A 19850-nucleotide genomic window follows, 5' to 3' on the forward strand; every position below is an offset into this window, starting at 1 on the left:
TCTTCTCTGCTTCTCAAATTGTTTTTAAATGGCTTCACTTTGCGAAGCTCTTGGCTCCTCTGATTGCATTAGTATCGGGCTGAGCGGGGTAAAGGCTTTTGTCGCAGGCTACATTAGTGTTAATTCATTGTGTGCACATGTGTGTTTGTGTGTGTGTGTCTTTCTGTGTTTCTATGCCACATGTCTCATGGATGTTCTTGTGGATTTGGACATGTGTATGTACTTCAGACATTGATTGAAGTATTTTAGTGAAGCTGATTGTGAGGAGTAAAGTGAATTTGTGTGCGTGTGTGTGTGTGTGTGTGTGTGTGTGTGTGTGTGTGTGTGTGTGTACCTTTCTCTGATTGACTGAATCTTTAAGCGAGGCTTTCATCAACTTTTGAGGTTAGCGTGCTGGACTCTCGTGATGACGACGTTAACTTCACCGTCCGCTGAACATAATAAGACTCTTTGTTTTGAAACTAACATCACACTTGACGTCGCTAACCTTTGTTTAATTAACTTTTAGAGAGGTGTTTCCTTTTTTTCCTACTTAATCCAAGTAAATGGATGTCTTGCACAGCTCGAGGGTGGAAGGTTAGTTTTGGTACTTGATGTTCAAGTTTAAATATCTCCAGCAATGATTGACAATCAAGTAATTAACTCACACGTTGTAATTTCCTTGTTTATTAGGATGCTGATTACACTATTAGGAAAGAAGTGGGTATTGTCAAATGACTTTCTGTTCATTTGCATATGCCACGTGAGAGTTGATCAACTTGGCATCAATTTGTGTTAGCAAAATATGTTTGCAAAGCTAACTTTAAATCAGCTGCTGAGTACTGACAGGAACTAGAAAGTATAAACTTTTTCCCATATGAGCTCCTCTACACTGGCTCCTTGTTAAATCTAGAGTCAAATTTAGAAACTTAAAATCCTTCTCCTCACATACAAGGTCTTGAATTTTTAGGCCCCATCTTATCCTAAAGACCTCATGTTACCGCACCTTCCCAGTAGAGCACTTTGTTCTACGACTGTTGGCTTACTTGTGGGATATTTAAAAGTAAAGTGGGAGGCAGTACCTTCAGCTTTTGGGCCACTCTTCTGTGGAACCAACCTCACCCTGACTTCTTTTAAGATTAGACTTAAAACTATCCTTTTTTGTAGTTAGGGCTGGATCACGTCACCTGGAATCTTCCCTTAGGTTCCAGGCCGGGGCTCCTGGGGGCTTCCCATGATGCACTGTGTGTTTCTGCTTCACTCACCTTTTTTCACTCTGAGTTTATAAACCACAGAGTATTTATTCATCAGATATTATTAATCTCTGGTTCCATCTGGTCATGGCAGATGTCTGCCACTCCCAGAGCCTGGTTCTGCTGCAGGTTCTTCCTGTTAAAAGGGAGTTTTTCCTTCCCCCTCCCACTGTCGCCAAGTGCTGGCTAATAGGGGGTGATCTGATTGGTGGGTTTTTTGAGGTGACTATTGTGATTTGGCTTTGTATAAATGAAAGTGAGTTGAAAATGAAGACCTATAACACTGAAAAGGGAGCAAAGATGCCATTGATACTATAGAGAGCTAATAAACTATCTTCCATCAAACAACAGATGCAACGAAAGCAAAAAAAAAAAAAGGTTGTTGACCCCCAATTCAATAATTTAATGATGTAAGTTAGCAGGAGCCAAAATGGGTAATAGATTTTCTTTGAACTGCTTCATGTTCAGAAAAGATATCAAAAAGCTACTTTGACTCAGAAGGCAGCACAAAATTTCAAATTCCTGTTTTGTTTATTAGACTCTTTGCTTTCTCATGGTTGACCTGACCAAAAAAAGTAGTCTAAGTTATATTTTTAACTTACTGGCTACCAGACATGACGCGTGTTCTCAGTCTAATGCCTGTGTATGGGAAGGCATTAGAAAGGGTAATTACGGTGGCCAAGTGGACAGAGATGTTTGTCTCTCACCATGACCCTCATCACTGCTGAAATCTTCTGTATTTCACGTAGACTTGCTCTTTTATGAATGATTATATTCTAGTCATCAATCAGCAACCATCACCCACCATTAAGTGTCATCATGTAACCTACAGTAGGGACGCTAATGTCGTTCTATTTTTAATAACTTTGCAGTGTATATGTGTGTTTCTTCCTCCACATTTATACAAATCATAGGACGGCTAAGGATCCACAGCTCTGGTGGTGCTTGTAGCCTAATAACAGGACAGTCGAATGGTCACATTGCTAGCACACTGATATTTAGCAGGTACAATGCTATATGTAGTCTAGCATGTTGGTATTAGTAGATGGAAGAGTAATTACAAAGTAATTACAAAACAGAAGTTGAACGGTCCAAAGGAACTGCTGGTGTAGCTGGAGGGAAAGTCTGGCCATAAACAAAGTCATTATAATCAATCCTTTTGAGACAAATTCATTCAGTGGTTGTCAAGATGGCAGTGCCACTGTCAGACAGGCATTTTATTCCTAAAGCCAGCCTGCTAGCTTTTCTAAAAATTGGCTGATGGCACGAAAAGTTGATAGCTAGCTGAATCACAATGATAACAGCTCATTAACAAGGGCTCTCTTTGCATTGTGGGAACTATCACCACATCCACAGCCAAAGACACCACTTGGCAAAAACTGACTGTCTGATTTTTTTTTTTTTTTTTAAATCACATTATTGATAATTTTCTGCTCTCTTTGTGTAATAGGGATATATTTTCCTCCTTCCTCAAGCCTGCTAATTCAGAACAGCAGATGCTCCTCCTCCTATTTTTTTCCTCCTGTTACCCCATACATTTCCACTTGTATTATTCTGCAACACTTACACTTGCCAGCTTGAAGGCTGTGTGAGAAAATGTTTCTGCAGGCCCTTATTTATTTCTTCCTTTATAGGTTTCTTTCTTTTTGTCTCTCTTTACTCTCCATCTCCCTCCCTGTTGTTTTTCTTTCCTTTATCCCTCTATCCTGCCTTTATCTGCACAGTATCAGCCCCACTGACGGCCTGTTATGTAATAGTCAGGTGATGGGCTGGCCCGTTGAAAGGCCTTAAAGCCCGACTGTCCTAACAGACACTGCCTCTGCTCCTGCTTGTAACTGTTGGAGTCTGTCTCATCTGCAAATGATTGTTAAAGATAACAGATGTTTGTCACATCTATTCTGTCAATTTGTAATCAGTATGTCCTTTTTATTACCTCAACTCCAAACCTGTGTTATATTAACAAAAAAGGACACGCCAGTCCTTTGAAAGGCCTGAACCTGAAGCAATTTTTAACCGTTTCTTGGAAAACAGAACTAAGCGCCAAACAGCTACCATAACACACATCTGCAATTTGAGTAATTTAAAGTAAAACTGAGGGAGAAATCAGAGAGTTGACCATGTTAGACCAACAAGGGTTTTGTAAGCAGTGTTTTGTAGGTCTAGCCACATGAGGTGACCATATGGTGTAACTTTCCCTGCCAAGAAGTGTTTAATTTAAATGCCTTTCCACCTGTCTATACTTTGCTTCTTTTCGGTCTTACCCAATTCTTTCAAGATGGCAAAAATGTTCTTTAAACAACTTGGCTGTCGTCATTATGACTGCTACTGAATGCCTTTGACTCAAACACCATAAATGTTCATGTAAGAACAGTGAATGCCTACATGAATTAGCTGTTTCTAACTGAAGTAATTATTGACACCTACTGTATTCCCACTGGGCCTCCCACATTGCCTGCGGGCACTTTACAATAGCACATTGTGTTCGGGAGTCACGAGCGCACTCCCTCATTATACAAAATGCAGTGTGTGTACATCTTCGGCGCATTAACTTTTGCCTATAAATAATGAAGTGAAGTTCATCAAGGAGTGAGACGAGCACTCTTCACCGTCAGTTTTTAAGGATTTAGTGTCCACGGTGCTCAGCTGCACTTGTGCTGCTTCAATCTGGCGCATCGAGGTTATGTCTTTGTTTATTGAGATTTACTGTAAACACTTTGGATACGTTTGAAATCATGAACACATAAATGTCCAAAATGTCCAAATGCTGTGAGAATGTAAATATTATGACAGGCAGCTCCAGTAACTGATCTACATTTGCATTGCTTAAACAGGTCCGTGGTTATTATACTGTTGTACCTTTACATTTGATAGTTGCTGTTTATGCCAAAACATGTAACTTATGTTTTATTTTATGGTGATTTTAAATGAAGTTAAGCCTTCAAGCCACAGTTCTCCAGGCAGGCAGCTCCATCTGCACCACTACATGCACTCATAACGTGTCTCACATTCCTCGTGTCATATGGAGAGCATACTCGGTCTAAATTCTCATCCCAGTCTTCACCAATTCCTCAATAACCCCAGCATCCACCTGTACACTCCAGAGGGCTATATGTACGCATTATTTACCAATTTTATATGTAACAATAAGCCGATAAACACCAAACTCTAACTACAATCTGCACGGGTTTGCTTTTCTGCCTCCAGGTGCTGATATCTGCTGAAGATGAGTAGTGGGAGGGGGGACACCCCAGAGCCCCCCAGAGGGGGAGACTCTCTGAAGAGGAAGGACTGTCAGTCAGACCTCCTGGGGCCCAGGTAAAACCTTTATCCACCACACAGCCTCATGATACACTGTAATACATAAATGACAATAACAATTAATCAGAACTAAAGCCTTATTACTTCCTTATAGAACACTTGATTATTAATTATATAGCTCCTCATTTTGGTTGGTTAGATTTTTGTCACATTATTAAATAAATAAGTAAGTAGTTATAAATGGCATGATAGTTTATGGCTCATTAAGAAGAAAAGGGAGTGATTAATGTGGGTCACTATAGAAAAATGCTGCTGCAGCATCTTTGTATACCACAAGTTGACTGAATGAACTGTTGTTTGACGGTACGCTGCAGACTATAATGAGGACACACTGATGTTGCGTCGGAGGTTAAGAACTTAATTTTACTAAGTGTCTCTTTGTCTCCGAAAAGAGAAGCAGTCAGTATGGAGAGCACGCGAGTAACTCTCGGATATGTAGAAACATTTTTGGAAACTCAGTGTAAGATTACTGCACGGTGCAGCAAAGTCCTCGGCTGTTATATCACAGCTATATTATCATACAGCGCAGCACCGTTTCAGTTATTGTGGTTTTGACTTCATTAATTTCTTTCAATGATGTCGTCATTTCCCTCCTTATCCTCCAGCCCTAAGAGGAGCACTGAGAGGAGAAACCGGGAGCAGGAGAACAAGTACATCGAGGAACTGGCAGAGCTGATCTTTGCCAACATCAACGACATGGACGACCTTAACGTCAAGCCGGACAAATGTGCCATCCTCAAGGAGACGGTGAAGCAGATCAGGCAGATCAAGGAGCAGGGTGAAGATATGCTCTTGCGTAATAATAATAACTAAATGTTAATAAATGTGCTTTGGCGCTTGTGCTTGGAAAACCGAAGGCACCCAGATGCTTTTGATTTGCCAGCGTTCAGGGTGTTTGTCCGTAAAACTTCTCAAATATACATTTACAAATAAGAGGAGAAGGCAGGGGATCCCCCAACGTAATTACAAACAACAGTCAAATAGTCAAAACTAACTGCTGGTGGAGCTGGGGGGAAAGTCTGGCCATTACCAAAGCCATTAGAATCTATCCTCCTGTGACAGTTCCATTCAGTGGTTGTCAAGATGGCAGTGCCACTGTCAGATAGACAGTTTATCCCTAAAGCCAGCCTGCTAGCATTTATAATTAATGACTGAAGGCAAGAAAAGCCTATAGCTAGCTGAGTCATGATGAACAGCTCATTAACAAGGGCAAGCAAAGCCACACACTCGTTTTTTGACTTGTCAGCATTTCCGTTTTTATCTTTTTGGTCGTTAACCAGTTTTACAATTACAGAAATTTACAAAAAGTCACAATATCTCCAAAGTAAGTACAACACTACAATCGATGGAGAATTTCTAGCAAAAGATGTTCCTGTTGTGATAAAAAAGTACCAAATCACAGTTAACCTCAGAGTTAACTCGCACACGTGCTGAATAGTTTCATCTGCCTTAATTACGACTCCAGTTTATACACGTTAAAAAAAAAAACGAACTCCTAACATCCCCAAAAAAACTCCCTGACTTGGTAGGAGTTACTTTAGAGACTACTGATAGAAGCCCTGAAGAAGAATATGATGAAGACAGTTATGAATAAGACCATGTTAGCAGAAATTGTATTATACAAGTGTAATAATAAATGTTTTAAGAATAACAACTACTCCTTTTGGTGAAAACCAGTGCCTGGAAGTGCCTAAGAGAGAATCTGTTCAGCAATCTATTTTAATGAGTCCAGATAAGTTGAGAAAATTTCACATTCTAACGAAAGCAGGAAGTTCAAGGAAGATCAAACTCTCAGATGACAGTTTCATAATCAAAGAGAGTCTATTCATGTTTTCACAGTCACAAACATGGAACAATTGCCTGAGGAAAGCGTTGACATTGGAAGTGAAGAAGCATAAATAATATTAAGTCTGTAACAACTTAAGTGCTGCAAGCACATAAACTGAACATGTAATTATTGAAAGTGGCTTTCTGCTCTTCTTATGTGTTTAACTGTACAAAAGGAAACCACACTAATAACAACTATCAGCACAAAACTGTCTTTTAGCATAACTTTAACACCTAAGTCTTGAAAAACAAAAACTCTGGCTCCGTCCTGCATGTAAGTCCCCATCTTCTAGGACCTGCAGTAGACTCGACAGACCGATGCGGAGAGAGGAAATGTGAGTGTAAACACAGACTCAATAATGACAATGTGTGTGTGTGATGATGGTGAGACAGACAGACAGAGGCAGGGCTGTTATGTAACACTGACCAACATGATGTGAGTCTTCAGAGGAAAGCGGGCAGACCTGCCTTCATCACAGTCTCACGATTTCCTCAGCTCCTGCACGTCTTCCCTTTAGCCCTCTTCCTTTATCTCCCAACTTTTCTCACCACATCTCAGTCTTCACCCGTTGCTTTTTTAAAACACGAGTCCCCCTTTTTACAGTGTCATTTCATTTTAACGCCACATTTTTCATCATCACTTCTTCCCTCATTTCTTCATCCTACCAGGTTCTTTCCTTTCCTTTTTAATTCTTTTATGTCCTTATCTCCTTTTTTACCCTTCCTCGGTCTACTTTAATTCCTTTCAGTCATTTTCTTCATGTTTTTCTTCTCTTCTTTTCTCCCTTTTGTTTATTCACTCTTTCAACCTTGATGAAATTTTATCCTTCCTTATCCTCGTCTTTCTCCTCTTTTCTTTCCCTCCCGAGCTTGCTTTACCCACTCTTTTTCCTCATTCTTTTATCTTCTTTTTCATGTGTTTGTCCTTTCATTTCTGTTCTTTTTTATCCTTTTTTCTTCCTTGTATTTTCTTCTTTCTTCTTTGTTTGTCTTGTTTTATACACTCTTTTATTCTTCTGTTATTTTCTATATTTTCCTTTCCTCTTTCTGTTAACCTGTTGTATCTTTCATGTCTCCTACACAGCCTCTGTCTTATCTCTGTACTTCCATTTGTCTCTCTTGCCCATATCTTTATCTCTTATCTTTGCTGTCTTCATCACTCATTTTCTCATGGCCCCTCTCCTCTTTTAGTTCCTGTGGTCAGCCACTTGGTGTCCATGTGTCATGGCGCAGTTTGCATTTGAAAACAACAGCTGAATAAGCACACACATGCACACACACATACAAACAGATAATACACACAGCTGCCTGGTCAACTTCAGAGAGCCACTATTGTCTGCATCTTTTTGACCTGCTGAGGTCGATTTCACACAAAAGTTATGAATTCAGACAAAAAAACATGTCACATGTCACCTGATGGAAAGCTCACAGAAACAAACAGGTGAGAAAATAGCATTGTACGTACCCATTCATGATAGTCAGGCGACAAGGTGTGTGTTTATGTTCTTTGGCTCACAGCTCATATTTACACTTACTGCAGGGTAAAATTCTAGATGATGAGTATTTGTGTAGTGAGCGTGCACTACCATATGAGTGTGCCGTGTCCTTGGTTTCTCACTCAGATGCAAAAACACGAGTGATAAAAAAAAAAAACAATGCTCTGCTTAAGGCTCCACAAAGGGGATTTCACTAACCAGCGGGTGACATCCATCTCTATGTTTAGTAATGACTTACTGTAAGCAATCAGTTGTGTTGGCACTTAATTTCCTGTCTGTTACTCAATTAACCAGTTAATTATTTCAAATCTCAGCTTCCTAAGCTAAATAAGCCAGTGCAGAGGATGGGTTTGTTTTAAAGAGTGTTAACTGGCAATGAAAAGGGTGTAATCCTCACCCGTTGTCCACCAAGATATTTGGAAATTCTGCATTTAATACATGGCTCTCCATAAAGAAAACTGTTCTTTGCTATTCTGACACATTTTTGCAGCCTGCTTTGTTTAATGTAAAACGTATATAACCATATATTAGACATTTTATATTCATTTAGAAAACTGGAATCTCACCCACTTGATGGGAGATGGATTTTTTTCCCACCCTGCTTTGTTTAGCTGAAGTTGTCTCATTATTCAAACTGCTGCTTAAGGTGTTGGCTTGAATAAAGCTGTTTAGATCTAATGAGCTGTGCGTTCGTCAATACTGCATACTGCATTATGTATAGTACACAGCTGTTAATATGCAAGTTTGACTGCTAGTATTGAGTGTTTTTGCTGTGATGTTTAGCTTGAAAGTTATTTTGATTATGTAAGCTTAATTTATAGGCAGTGGTATGCAGAATAAATCTTTTGCTTCTTCGTGCAAATTGGGGCTTTGGGGTCCAAATCTGAGTGCATAAATTGATCGTGTCAACTGGAGTGTAACATATGTATTGATTTAAAAAAAAAAAAATGCTGAGTATTATTGTAATACCCTCCAACGTGCACTGCAGAGCCACCCCAGGCTCTCTGTGACAGGGTTTAAGGCTGATGACTCTGTACAGCTCCGGTCCCACAACAGGAATGTCAGCTATGTGGTCTAATGGGGCCATGGGAGGCTTAACAGTCCAGTGGTACAACCAGGGAGGAGAGTGGAGACTGGCCTCTAGTATGGCTACGAAAGTGTAAAATGTAGAAGGCATTAGAGTAGTGATACCTGCTGCCCGCGACATCCCCACCACTGAAACCTACACAGGATCGTGCTGCTGGAAGATTGGTTTAGAGTTTATATAAGCACAAGGTTAGAGTAAGGACTAGCCAAAGAATGTAATGTGTGAAAGGTCTTGGTGTACATAAAAAAACAGTCTCTGAGTGGGTGTGTGTTTGCCTGAAGGCTTCATCATCACAAAAACAATACTGTCAGTGTTTTCTGTGAAAATAAAATACCCACTAAGAGGGAGAGCTACAGTGTAAGCTTCGGTCTGACAAGATAGTTTTCCAAGAAAATGAGCATATTTCTCTGATACACATACAGTGAGCTGGTTCATTGGAAACAAGCTTTCCTTTTGATGCTGCTGACATGCGCCATCATCAATGAGTCATGCCTTCATTAAATAACGTAAAATGTTTCGTGCAGTTTTTTTCTTGATCTGTTCCCTGTTGGATGGTAAAGGAATGTAGGCTATTTTTATTATTGTTATTACCTCATCAATACTTTTAATATTGATTAGGTGTGTCACAGTAAGTGTATACTGAAGATAACTATGATTTTCTACAGATTTTTTGCCCACAGTAACATCGAGGAGTGCAAATCTCAAGTCGTTACAGCCTTGCGTTGAAACCATTGAACAAGAAGATCTTTCTTGACTCGGAGATGAAATTTTGTCATGTCTGTTACAGAAAAGGCTCCGGTGGCCGATGCAGAGGAGGTGCAGCAAGCAGACGTCTCGTCCACAGGCCAAGGTGTTATTGATAAAGACACTCTTGGGCCCATGATGCTGGAGGTGGGTTCAACCAACAGTTTGTGGCTACAATACATGTGTTGGGGGAAAAAATGACAGTCATATCAGTAATAATCAAAACAAGCTATTTGTAGGCACGATGGTAAAACCAAAAAGGATTACTGCTTTTGCTGCTGCTGCCAAAACTGAGGACAAGTGAATAGTTTCAATTCACTAATCTAGTGCTTCATAAATTTATGTACTGTGACAATGATTATGAGAGCTTCTCATTGGTTTCTGATGCTATCGTCACAGCAGTTGAAATAGGGCAAAAATGCAAATGCTAAAAAAGGAGATCTGACCTCATTATGGCTGCAAATATTTCATGTATGTTGACAATTTAGAGCATCTTCCTGCAGCGACACAGAGTGATAAGAGTTTCTGTGACAAACTCTAATGCAGTCATCCAACCTACTTGAGCGTGAGTGTGTGTGTATGCACGGGTATGTGACGACGTATAACATGGGACCCGGTGAGGTATAAATACCTTTGTGAAAAGCCAGATTAGAAAAGGAGGGGCGGAGCCTGACCACACATACACACAGGCTATATATAGCGTTCACCAGCAGCAACGCGCACCGAAGTGTCGGCCTGGAGTCTGTAAGATAAATAGAATTCAAGCAACATCTTTTTTCCATTATATTCTATTCTGCACCTTTGTGTAAACATGGGTGTGCTAAAGGAAAAAAATCACAGTCTGTGCATTAAGGTGGAAAATGAAAGAAAAAATACACAGAAAATCACACGGCGGTCACTGGGATGTGCTGCGGTGCCTCGAATCATGCTCGGTATTTGAGAATATTAGCATTTATTTGTAGTAGATATCCATCTAAACTTTAACTGAGTAACGTGAGTCTCTCCCAATTTGTCTTCTTCCCATTTTCCCTTTCTTCCCCTTCATGTTTTCTGTTGGCCCTCTATTTTCTCTTTTTCATCCTGTCTTCACATCCACCTTCAGGCCCTGGACGGCTTCTTCTTTGTTGTCAACATGGAAGGCAACATAGTGTTTGTGTCGGAGAATGTCAGCCAGTATTTGCGCTACCAGCAGGAGGAGCTGATGAACACCAGCGTCTACAGCGTGCTGCATGTTGGAGATCACACCGAGTTCATCAAGAACCTCCTGCCCAAGAGCCTGGGTGAGAAAGTTATTGACTTTGGCAGCACTGAGAGAATCTTCACTTTCTTTTTATCTTACAACTCGGCCATGTTGATAGAAAGCAGAAAAAGTGATTGGTTTAGATCATTTTTCATGTTTTGTAATGGGTTGTGGCTAGTAGCTTACTGTTGGGAGCATTTACTGTTTTGTGAAATGAGCTTTTCTTGTAGCTTTTTTTATCTGATATCGAATTTGTTTGATGCTGCAGTGTTTATGTTGGAAATTTAACATGCTCACGATGTCTCCTCTTTGTTTTGGCATCTCTCCCTGTCTCTCAGTCAATCATCGCGATTCGTCCAACAGGAACAGCCACACCTTTAACTGTCGCATGTTGATCAACCCTCATGCTGACGGTGAAGCCCGGCTGACCTCGGATCAGCAGGAGGCGGCGCAGCAGAAGTATGAGACCATGCAGTGTTTTGCTGTCTCTGAACCCAAGTCAATCAGAGAAGAGGGGGAAGGTATTGTCTCTCCTTATGCCAGTATACTTGTGTTTTTTGTCACTCTTTTTTCTGTCCTTTTATTTTTCTTCTTTTATTTTCTCAGATTCACCTGCTCATTTTCCATTTTCGCTCTGTCATGCCTTTATTCCTCGCTTCCTATTTGCAGTCCCCGTCTTTATGTCTTCTTCTGTCTCTGCTGATTTGGTCCCGTTTTTCGTTATTTCTCACCATGTAGTAGAGTGACTTTGGCCCTTTCACTTGTGTGCACTTCTTTTACACTGTTATTTCTTTTTTTTTTTCTCCACCACCCAGTCTGTGTCTTGACTTTCTGTCACTTTCCTATCACTCTTACCATCCTGGGTCTCCCAGTCTCTTGTGTCCTGTCCTCCTTCCATCATCACTTCTCTCTATTTTCCCTCCCATCCACTGGAAGAGACTAATTAGTGTGTGGCACTTTGTCATCTTCCCATCTAATCTAATCACACACACATGCACATTAGGGAAAAGAATCTGTCTGCCAATCTAATTTTAGATGTCTGACAACCAGATATTGTGCCAGTGTCTCCCACGTCAAGAGGAGGATATCTGGTGGACGGAGTGAAGGCTGCAGGTTGAGACTGAGATTTAGGTTGATGTGTAGATTGACTCTGACTGAGAGTAGTGCTGACATCGATGTCGGGGGTGAGGTCACAGTTGTCCTGTTTGATTTCAGTGCTGAGGTGAAGCTGTGGGTGTGTTTGATGTTAAGGTTGTGGAACAGACAGGGTTAACAAAACGGCTGAGAGTAAAGCTGAAGCTGCTTTAGTATTCGATATAGGCTGGTAGAATGATGTGGGTAGAAGGTATGATGCCCCAGCCGAGGGGATGAAGATACACCTGGGAGTCACACTATTACATACACCTGTACAGTTTAACACATTCCAGTTTTTAGATGTTTATAACATTCAGTTTTTCACACATTCACCGACGCTGTATTGACTACATTATATTTTGAGGTGCTTCACTATCAAAGGTTACTAAAGCTATAAGAGCCTTTCATTCGCAGTCCCTGTTGCATTAGAAGCAGGACTTCTTCTATAATGTAACCTGTTTATTTTTTCAATTTTGCAGATTTCCAGTCATGTCTCATCTGTGTGGCAAGAAGAGCCCCTGTCAAAGAGAGACCTGTGATGCCCACGTATGAGAGCTTCACCACACGCCAGGATCTTCAAGGTACATCCGCAGGGCTAGGTCCTGGGTTAATATGCTGTATGATCTGTGGTAGCTTGCCAGCATAAAATACAATAAGAATATGTTGTTAGTATCTGAAACAGCTTCAAGTCAGCCTGGAAATGATGCTACTGTCCTACTCAAAGACATGGCTTTCACCATTGCTGTGCTGGTGTGGAATCTGACCACCACCAACAATTTTGATAGCTTCTAAAAGCAAATTTTAGGTAGCAAATGATGAAATAATTTCTGTTGGAAGAAAATAAGAGCAGACAGAAACCCACAGATGTTGCGGTTCCATCTTTGGGTCTATATGTATTTTGATGCATATTCTAAAACATGACTAGTAATCTGCAAATATCAATGTCATATTTTACCGATTCAGGTAAGATCACATCACTGGATACTAGTCAGCTGCGGGCATCCATGAAGCCAGGCTGGGAGGACCTGGTTCGACGGTGCATTCAGAGGTTCCACCTGCAGAATGAAGGGGAAATGTCCTTCGCCAAAAAGCACCATCAAGAGGGTAAAACAGTTTTCTTCACATTCATCCATCTGCTTCCTTCCACTTATACAGCTCCAGGTTGTAAGTGGGGATAAGCAACGGAAAATGGTCTTCATAGTTCATAAATTAGTCATTTTAAGCCAGGACATGTTCATTTTACTTAATAGAAAGTTTGAGTTGTCTGTGTTTAAAGCTTAGGAAATAACATTTTCTGCCAAAGCTACATTTTATTATCATAAATATCCAAAAATGATAACTATTGGTCCATTTGTACTCATCCAATTTTGGGTTGCAGTGGTGCTTTAAACTGCCAGCAGGATTAGTCACAGGACTAAACATACAGATAGACAACCATTAACACTCACACCTACAATTTGGAATCGCCAAATAGCCTGACCCATGCACGTCTTCAGACACACAAATAACAACACAAAAAGGCCCCAGTCTGGATTTGAACCCAGGACTTTTTTTGGTAATTCTACTAACCACTGCACCGCCACTCCACAACAGCTACGCTTTTCTGTATTTTTTTTGTTACCTCTGCTACCAGAAATGAATTCCCTCTACCAGTTTTACTCAGTATTTATCATTCACATAATGATGAAACCTGATTTTTTTTTTTTGTTGGTTCCCTTCCAGTGTTGAGAAACAGCCATGCGCTCAGCCCTCTTTACCGATTCTCCCTGGCTGACGGCACCATCGTCTCAGCGCACACTAAGAGCAAACTGGTCCGATCTCCAGCAACAAATGAACCACAGCTATACATGTCCCTCCATGTCCTGCAGAGGTACCACTCACTCTTTCTTTTCCTTTGTCTTCACTACACGAGACCCAGTGCCCTTTATGTTTCATTAACTTATTGTTTTGCTGAAAAGAAGATATGTTGCATTTTTCACACAAAAGATTTTGAGTTTCTTGCCATGAAATATTTCTTTTAGATTTAAGACAATCAATGTAAGGTTTATCTTGTTCTAATTCCAACAAAAAAACATTGACAAGTTGTAGTAAATGTGTAACTACAACCAAATGTAAAAACATATGGTCAGAACAAGTGACAATTATGTCACACACATAAGACTTGAACAGTTGTTCAAATGACTACTTAAAAGCCTAATTTACAGCAGAAATATACTTGATTGGTACATCTGGTACATGAATTACTTTTGGTCTCTATAGCTAATTTCCTCTTTCATAACAAATATAGGAGCATGACCATTTAAAAAATAAATCACCTGTTTAAATTGTAGGTTTAAAATTTGTATCATTAACCATGTGGCTCCATCTCCGCAAATTAAATCTCTGAACCAGACCTCTTGTTTGACCTGCTCTGTTTGTGCCTGTGTATTGTGCACACCACTCAAATGCTGCAGAGACAAAGGACTCTGCCCTGAAAAGCTCATCTTCCCCAGCTTAAGTACTCCCAGGCCTGATTGCTGAGAGCTACTCACTGGCTCCGCAGAGAGATAGGCGTTACCTAAGACAGAGAAGAGAGCAACACAGTATACTCACACAGCAAACAACAACGGGCCTGCTGGGGCCTCAAAAGTGTCCTTCAAAGGATTTTAAAGCAGTTGGCTTGGCTCTCTGCTGGTTTAAAGATTAAAAAGTCCTGTCCAAGTATGTCATTTCTTCTTTTGGTGAGTGGAATTCTTGTATTTCATTAATGTGTTACTTAACATCTGTATCTGTGCTGCACAGATAACACCAGCAACCAGACTTGCTGATATTCCACCTTTTTGTCCAAAAAGGTCTGATGGTGGCACCCCAAAATGCTAAAATCAAGAATGGGAGAGTCTTTCCAGATTAAGCTTCATATCTGTCCTCCAGTCATAGAAAACCTTTAGATTTGAGGAGTTAAGTCATATGATTTCTTGTTTATGAATCTTCTGATCACCCTTGCAGCTGCCACTTAACTCCATCCAAGTGCCAAGTTTCTCTCTTCCTTATTCAAACCAAATTCTTTCCCCAAATTGCCTTCATCCATTCAGAAAAAGCGACATACTTATTTTAGTTAAAGAAAAAGATGTACTTTTGTGGGTTTTTTTACATTCCCTAACAATTTTGGTCATTTTCTTCCTCATTTGGTTCTGTAGTTTGCATTGTAAACAGAGAGTCTCTTATACAGAGTTGTCATCGTATGTTAAAGCCAAAAGTCACACAAGAACTACCAGCCAGTCCAGTCCACAGTGCCCTCATTCCTCCTTCCCTCCACAGGGAAGGATTGCGACTCTACCAACATCCAAGTGCTGATTTGAATGCTCAAAGTCTGGGTTTGGACAGTGGTCAGAAAACAATGCCAGGACTGTTACCCAGAGTGTTTGTGGATCAATGGCGAGAACTTGCCCTTTTTACTTCCACAAGTTTCACATTGAAAATTATTGCACTAGAATTCAGCACAATGAGAGCTTTGTGTGTTTGGTGGAGCTGAAGCTGATTGATGTTTGAAAGTCTCCCTCTGTTACAGTTACTCCCTCTGTCTCTTGTTACTATGATGTTTTCTCACTTGTGTATACTCGCAGACCTACTCTGGTTGTTTTATTTTATGGTGTACTCTACTTAATCCTTACATGTGACATCGTTATCACTTATTCCAGAATGTTTTGGACTTTGGACTAAAAGACTGATGCCTCAGTCTGTAGGCTCTGAAACTCAGAATCAAAGTTCGTTGCCTTTCTGTTTATACCATCACCACTGACAAATCTAACTGGATAAGATGTGATTGAATGGGCATCTTTGAAGATACAATAATATAAATTTTTTTTCATCTGCAAAAGCTGTATTCGAGTGTGATTCAAGAAAAAGCATATCAACTCTACTACGTCTTCACCAGGCAAATGTTTAACATGAAAAAGGGCAAGGTGCAGGATACTAAGGCACCAACACACCGACTTCCTTTTCAGCCATTCGAGAAAACAGTTCTCCCCAAGATGACACTCGAAAAAGAAAAATACATGCAGCAGGAAGGAAGGGGTCTATATTTGAATGCAAACACATTGTGCAAAATTCAAAAGACATTGGTCACTAGAAAGTGTTGGTCAGTGGAATCTCCCAGGGATGATGGATTGCACACAATAACCGTAGGTGGTATAATAGAATTTTATTTGGACGTTTATATCATTATAATAGAGCCTGCTTCACGTTAAATCTTTATTTTCATCTCTTTTATGTATAACTGTGTGACATGTGGCTTGTAGGTTTTATCCCTTATGTTTTGTCAAGCTTTATCAGCTCAGCATACACACTGAGTCTGCATATCTACATACTGACAGCACATAACTGAATAGGTCTCATTCTTGACTGTCTTCTTTTTCATCCAGGGAAAACGGCAGCATGACTGCAGACACATCTGCCAGTCAGGCTATGGCCAAACCAATGACCCCAACCAGTATGAGTGTGTCTTCTCCTTCCCCTGACGCCAGTGTCACCAGCAACACACACTACGCTGCCACAGCCTCTGGCAACCTTGGACGTGGTTATGGAGCTATGTCAGGGCGAGCGCCTACGCCTCAGGGAAATAGCCATGCACAAAAGCTGGGCAGCCCTTTAGCCTTGGGAAGCCCCAGTATCACCTCAGGGGCCCAAGGTGCCATGTTGTCTCCTCGTCATCGCCAGAGCCCCAGCATGCCAGCTAGCAGCAGCAGCTGTAGTAGTCCGCATCTCCCCCAGCACCCCCCTGGCTCTTTCTCTCCTGCAGCCAGCCTCCGATCGCCAGCCCCTGTGTGCAGCAGCACAGGAACCAACCAAGGGTTTAACTCTCTTAGCGCACTGCAGGCTCTCAGCCAGGGCCACAGGATTTCCCAGGGACTCAGTGAAGGACAGCACCCAGAGTCCCCTGACAGAAAACCAGTCGGCCTTCAGAGCCCTCTTCACAGCTCCAACCCCGGTAGCCAAAAAGCCAAGAACAATATAAGCTTAGAGGTTGACCTATTTGGAACTTTTCAGGAGCAAGACCTTTTGACATCCCAGAACCAGGAAGGTGATCAGGGGGAGGGAAGAGATGGTGACCGGGAGAGTCTGGGTGACCTTAGTGATGCGCCAAACCAACTTCTGAACACCAAAGGCCATACCAAGCTGCTCCAGCTGCTCACCACCAAGATGGAGCCCTCTGATCCCTGCTCACCAACGGGTGCTTTCGGAGATGACCAGATCTGTAAGGACCAGCTTGGTGGTGTAGGTGGGGTGGGACATAACAATCACTCCACCTCTTTAAAGGAGAAACATAAAATTCTTCACAGGTTGCTGCAAAACAGCACCTCGCCCGTGGAGTTGGCCAAACTAACAGCTGAAGCAACCGGAAAAGATCCCATTGGTCCAGAGTCGGCCTCCGGGGACAGCATGACCGCTCTGGGTGAACTCTGCACAAAACAGGAGCCAGGGAGCCCCAAAAAGAAGGACAATGCATTGCTTCGCTATCTCCTGGACAGGGATGATAACAGCATCCTGGATAAAGCCATCAAGATAGAACCTGGTGAAGGACTGAAGCTCTCCAGCGTTAAGACTGAGAAACCAGAAACAGGCTTTAACATGGAGCCACAGGTCAGTAATTTATCAGGCAGATTTATTAACTACTGATTTGGTAGCGTCAGCTTGTTTTTTGTTTGTCCTGTGTGCTCGGTTCAGTTCCGTTTAGTTTTTAAATGCTTTTTTTTTTTTAGGTTTCAGGTGGTGAAGCTCAATTATTTCCATGTATTTTCAGTTCCTTTGTTACATAAAATAGCCTTAAATATTACAGCTTTCACGTTTCAGTAGTAGTTGTCGTAGCTTCCTGCTACAATATGATGTCTTTACTACATGTAACATCAAAGTCATCAGCTGTTTCTCATTTACAACGAGCACATTGCTGATTAATTCTTGCTCCCTCCAAACTTAGTCAATTTAAAAATACTTTCAAGTATCAGCCTAAGAAAACAGCACTTTTAAGTCATAGTCATTGTTACAAATGCTACACAATCAGAGGCCTCAGTATTAGGAGTTTTTACTAACTACACAGGGAGCCCTGAATCCCTCAAAATAAGCACTGAGATGCATCACTGTCTAAGCAACACATAACGCTACATCTGTTTTAATAGATGATTCAATTTCTTGGGAAAACTGTATTGTTAACAAATCTTTGTAATTGCTTAAGGTTCACATGAACACCTAAAAGTAAGAAATGTGGTCGTTGATGCTCGTTTGTTCTGTGAGATCCGTGTTGAGTTCCTCTTTAGACAGCCAATGGCACACTGCCCCCCACGCTCCCAGAAACACAAGATGCCCTGGCAAAGAAAGCAGAGGAGTACTGTTTAAAGGCTTAGGCATATGTGTGAGTCAGTGTGTGTGAGCGAAGAACAAGGGAAACCAATACTGTATGGGAATGAGATTTCAAAAACACTGCACAGGTCTCCTGTGTGGTGTCTGTGTGTCTGTGTGTGTGTGTGCAGAGTTGCAGTTTCGCTGGGAAAGTTTACTTACTGTGTTTGAGGCATATCTTGCAGGAACAGCAGAGGAGTTGTGTTGCTATGGATCAGCACACATGTAGGTGTGTTTGCGTGCATTTGTATAAGTGTGCACGGCTGCATGTGTGGTGTGCCTGAATGTTTAAAAATATCCATATGTGTGCACATCACAGCATCCTAGAAGAATAAACCATGATGTCTGCCACCAGTTAATAGAAAACTTTATAGATTTGTTAGATTTGGAGGGTTGAATTTTTTTAAAATAATTTTAAATCCCATGAACATTTTTTAAACGTTTATTCCAGGAACCAAATAGGCATCATCAGAATAAATATTACATATGAAAACTTTATCTCAGTGGATGAACATCTGTCAGTGGACCTTGAAACAATGGTCAAAGTCTATCCATCTCTGGTGAGCATGTGTCACCTGAACTGAACCTGACAGTTTGTTTAAACATGCTTTAACAATTCTGTGGTTCATCACTTAGACTGTATTGAAAAGATGGACACAGTGATGTCACCCACAAATTTGGGGACTCCATTTTTAAGCCTCGAGATGAGCCTCATTGTCACTTTAATCTGTTTTTAAACTACATGTTAAGAGCAGATGGTGGAACTAACTGAAAAAAATTAGGAATACTGTACACCTTAGCAATCACAAAATAGCCACGCCCTAAATCTTACACTACGTGTTGTGTATTTTGCCATACATTTGAGGATAACTGACTAAGTTAACTTGCTCCACTGAGTATTTAGAAATAGCTGTTGACACCACAATGGCTGACCTCATTAAGGAAATGTTTGTTTTTGTAAACAGGACTTGTCCTCTTCTGGCTATTAGAATGACTCCAGGTTTAACTGGCACTGGAGAAGCACATCCTCCTTTTATAGACACACTTTATGACTTATCAGGGATATGTAAACTGATCAACCATAAATCCTCTGACATATGATATTGATATGGAGTTTGGTTATTGGGTGTGATGTGCCAGGAAGAAAGTGAGCAGTTGGTTTTTGAATTTATCAAGTGTAAAGATCTGAGAGACTACAGAGAAATCCTCCTCACAGTTCACCTCCTGTTTCCTTATGCCTATTGGATCCAGGTTAATTAGATGTATGCTAAAATAAACTATAACTTCAGTAGATTTTTCATATTAGATGTATAAGACTAGAGAATCTCCAAAACAGCTCATACGGTGGGGTGTTGCCGACGTGTGGTGATTAGCAGCTACCAAAACTTGTCCAATGAAGT

The 19850-nt window shown here is 41.0% G+C and overlaps 1 protein-coding gene across 4 annotated transcripts in view; it reads left to right on the top strand.

The window, feature by feature from the left end:
- The window catches only part of LOC120737674 (nuclear receptor coactivator 2-like), a 54418-nt gene that overhangs the window by 21999 nt on the left and 12569 nt on the right, over positions 1-19850 (top strand). For all 4 annotated transcript variants that reach the window (XM_040038508.1, XM_040038511.1, XM_040038512.1 and 1 more), the window contains 9 exons: positions 4437-4547; positions 5156-5328; positions 9748-9851; positions 10807-10984; positions 11283-11465; positions 12558-12659; positions 13042-13182; positions 13801-13948; positions 16479-17697. In XM_040038508.1, the coding sequence (XP_039894442.1) occupies positions 4456-4547; positions 5156-5328; positions 9748-9851; positions 10807-10984; positions 11283-11465; positions 12558-12659; positions 13042-13182; positions 13801-13948; positions 16479-17697 (2340 nt within the window). In that variant the 5' untranslated portion in view covers positions 4437-4455. The remainder of the gene's footprint in view (positions 1-4436; positions 4548-5155; positions 5329-9747; positions 9852-10806; positions 10985-11282; positions 11466-12557; positions 12660-13041; positions 13183-13800; positions 13949-16478; positions 17698-19850) is intronic.

This window comes from Simochromis diagramma, unplaced genomic scaffold (assembly GCF_900408965.1).
Source record: "Simochromis diagramma unplaced genomic scaffold, fSimDia1.1 OVJJ01000247.1, whole genome shotgun sequence".
In the NCBI taxonomy this organism is placed as follows: Eukaryota; Metazoa; Chordata; class Actinopteri; order Cichliformes; family Cichlidae; genus Simochromis; species Simochromis diagramma.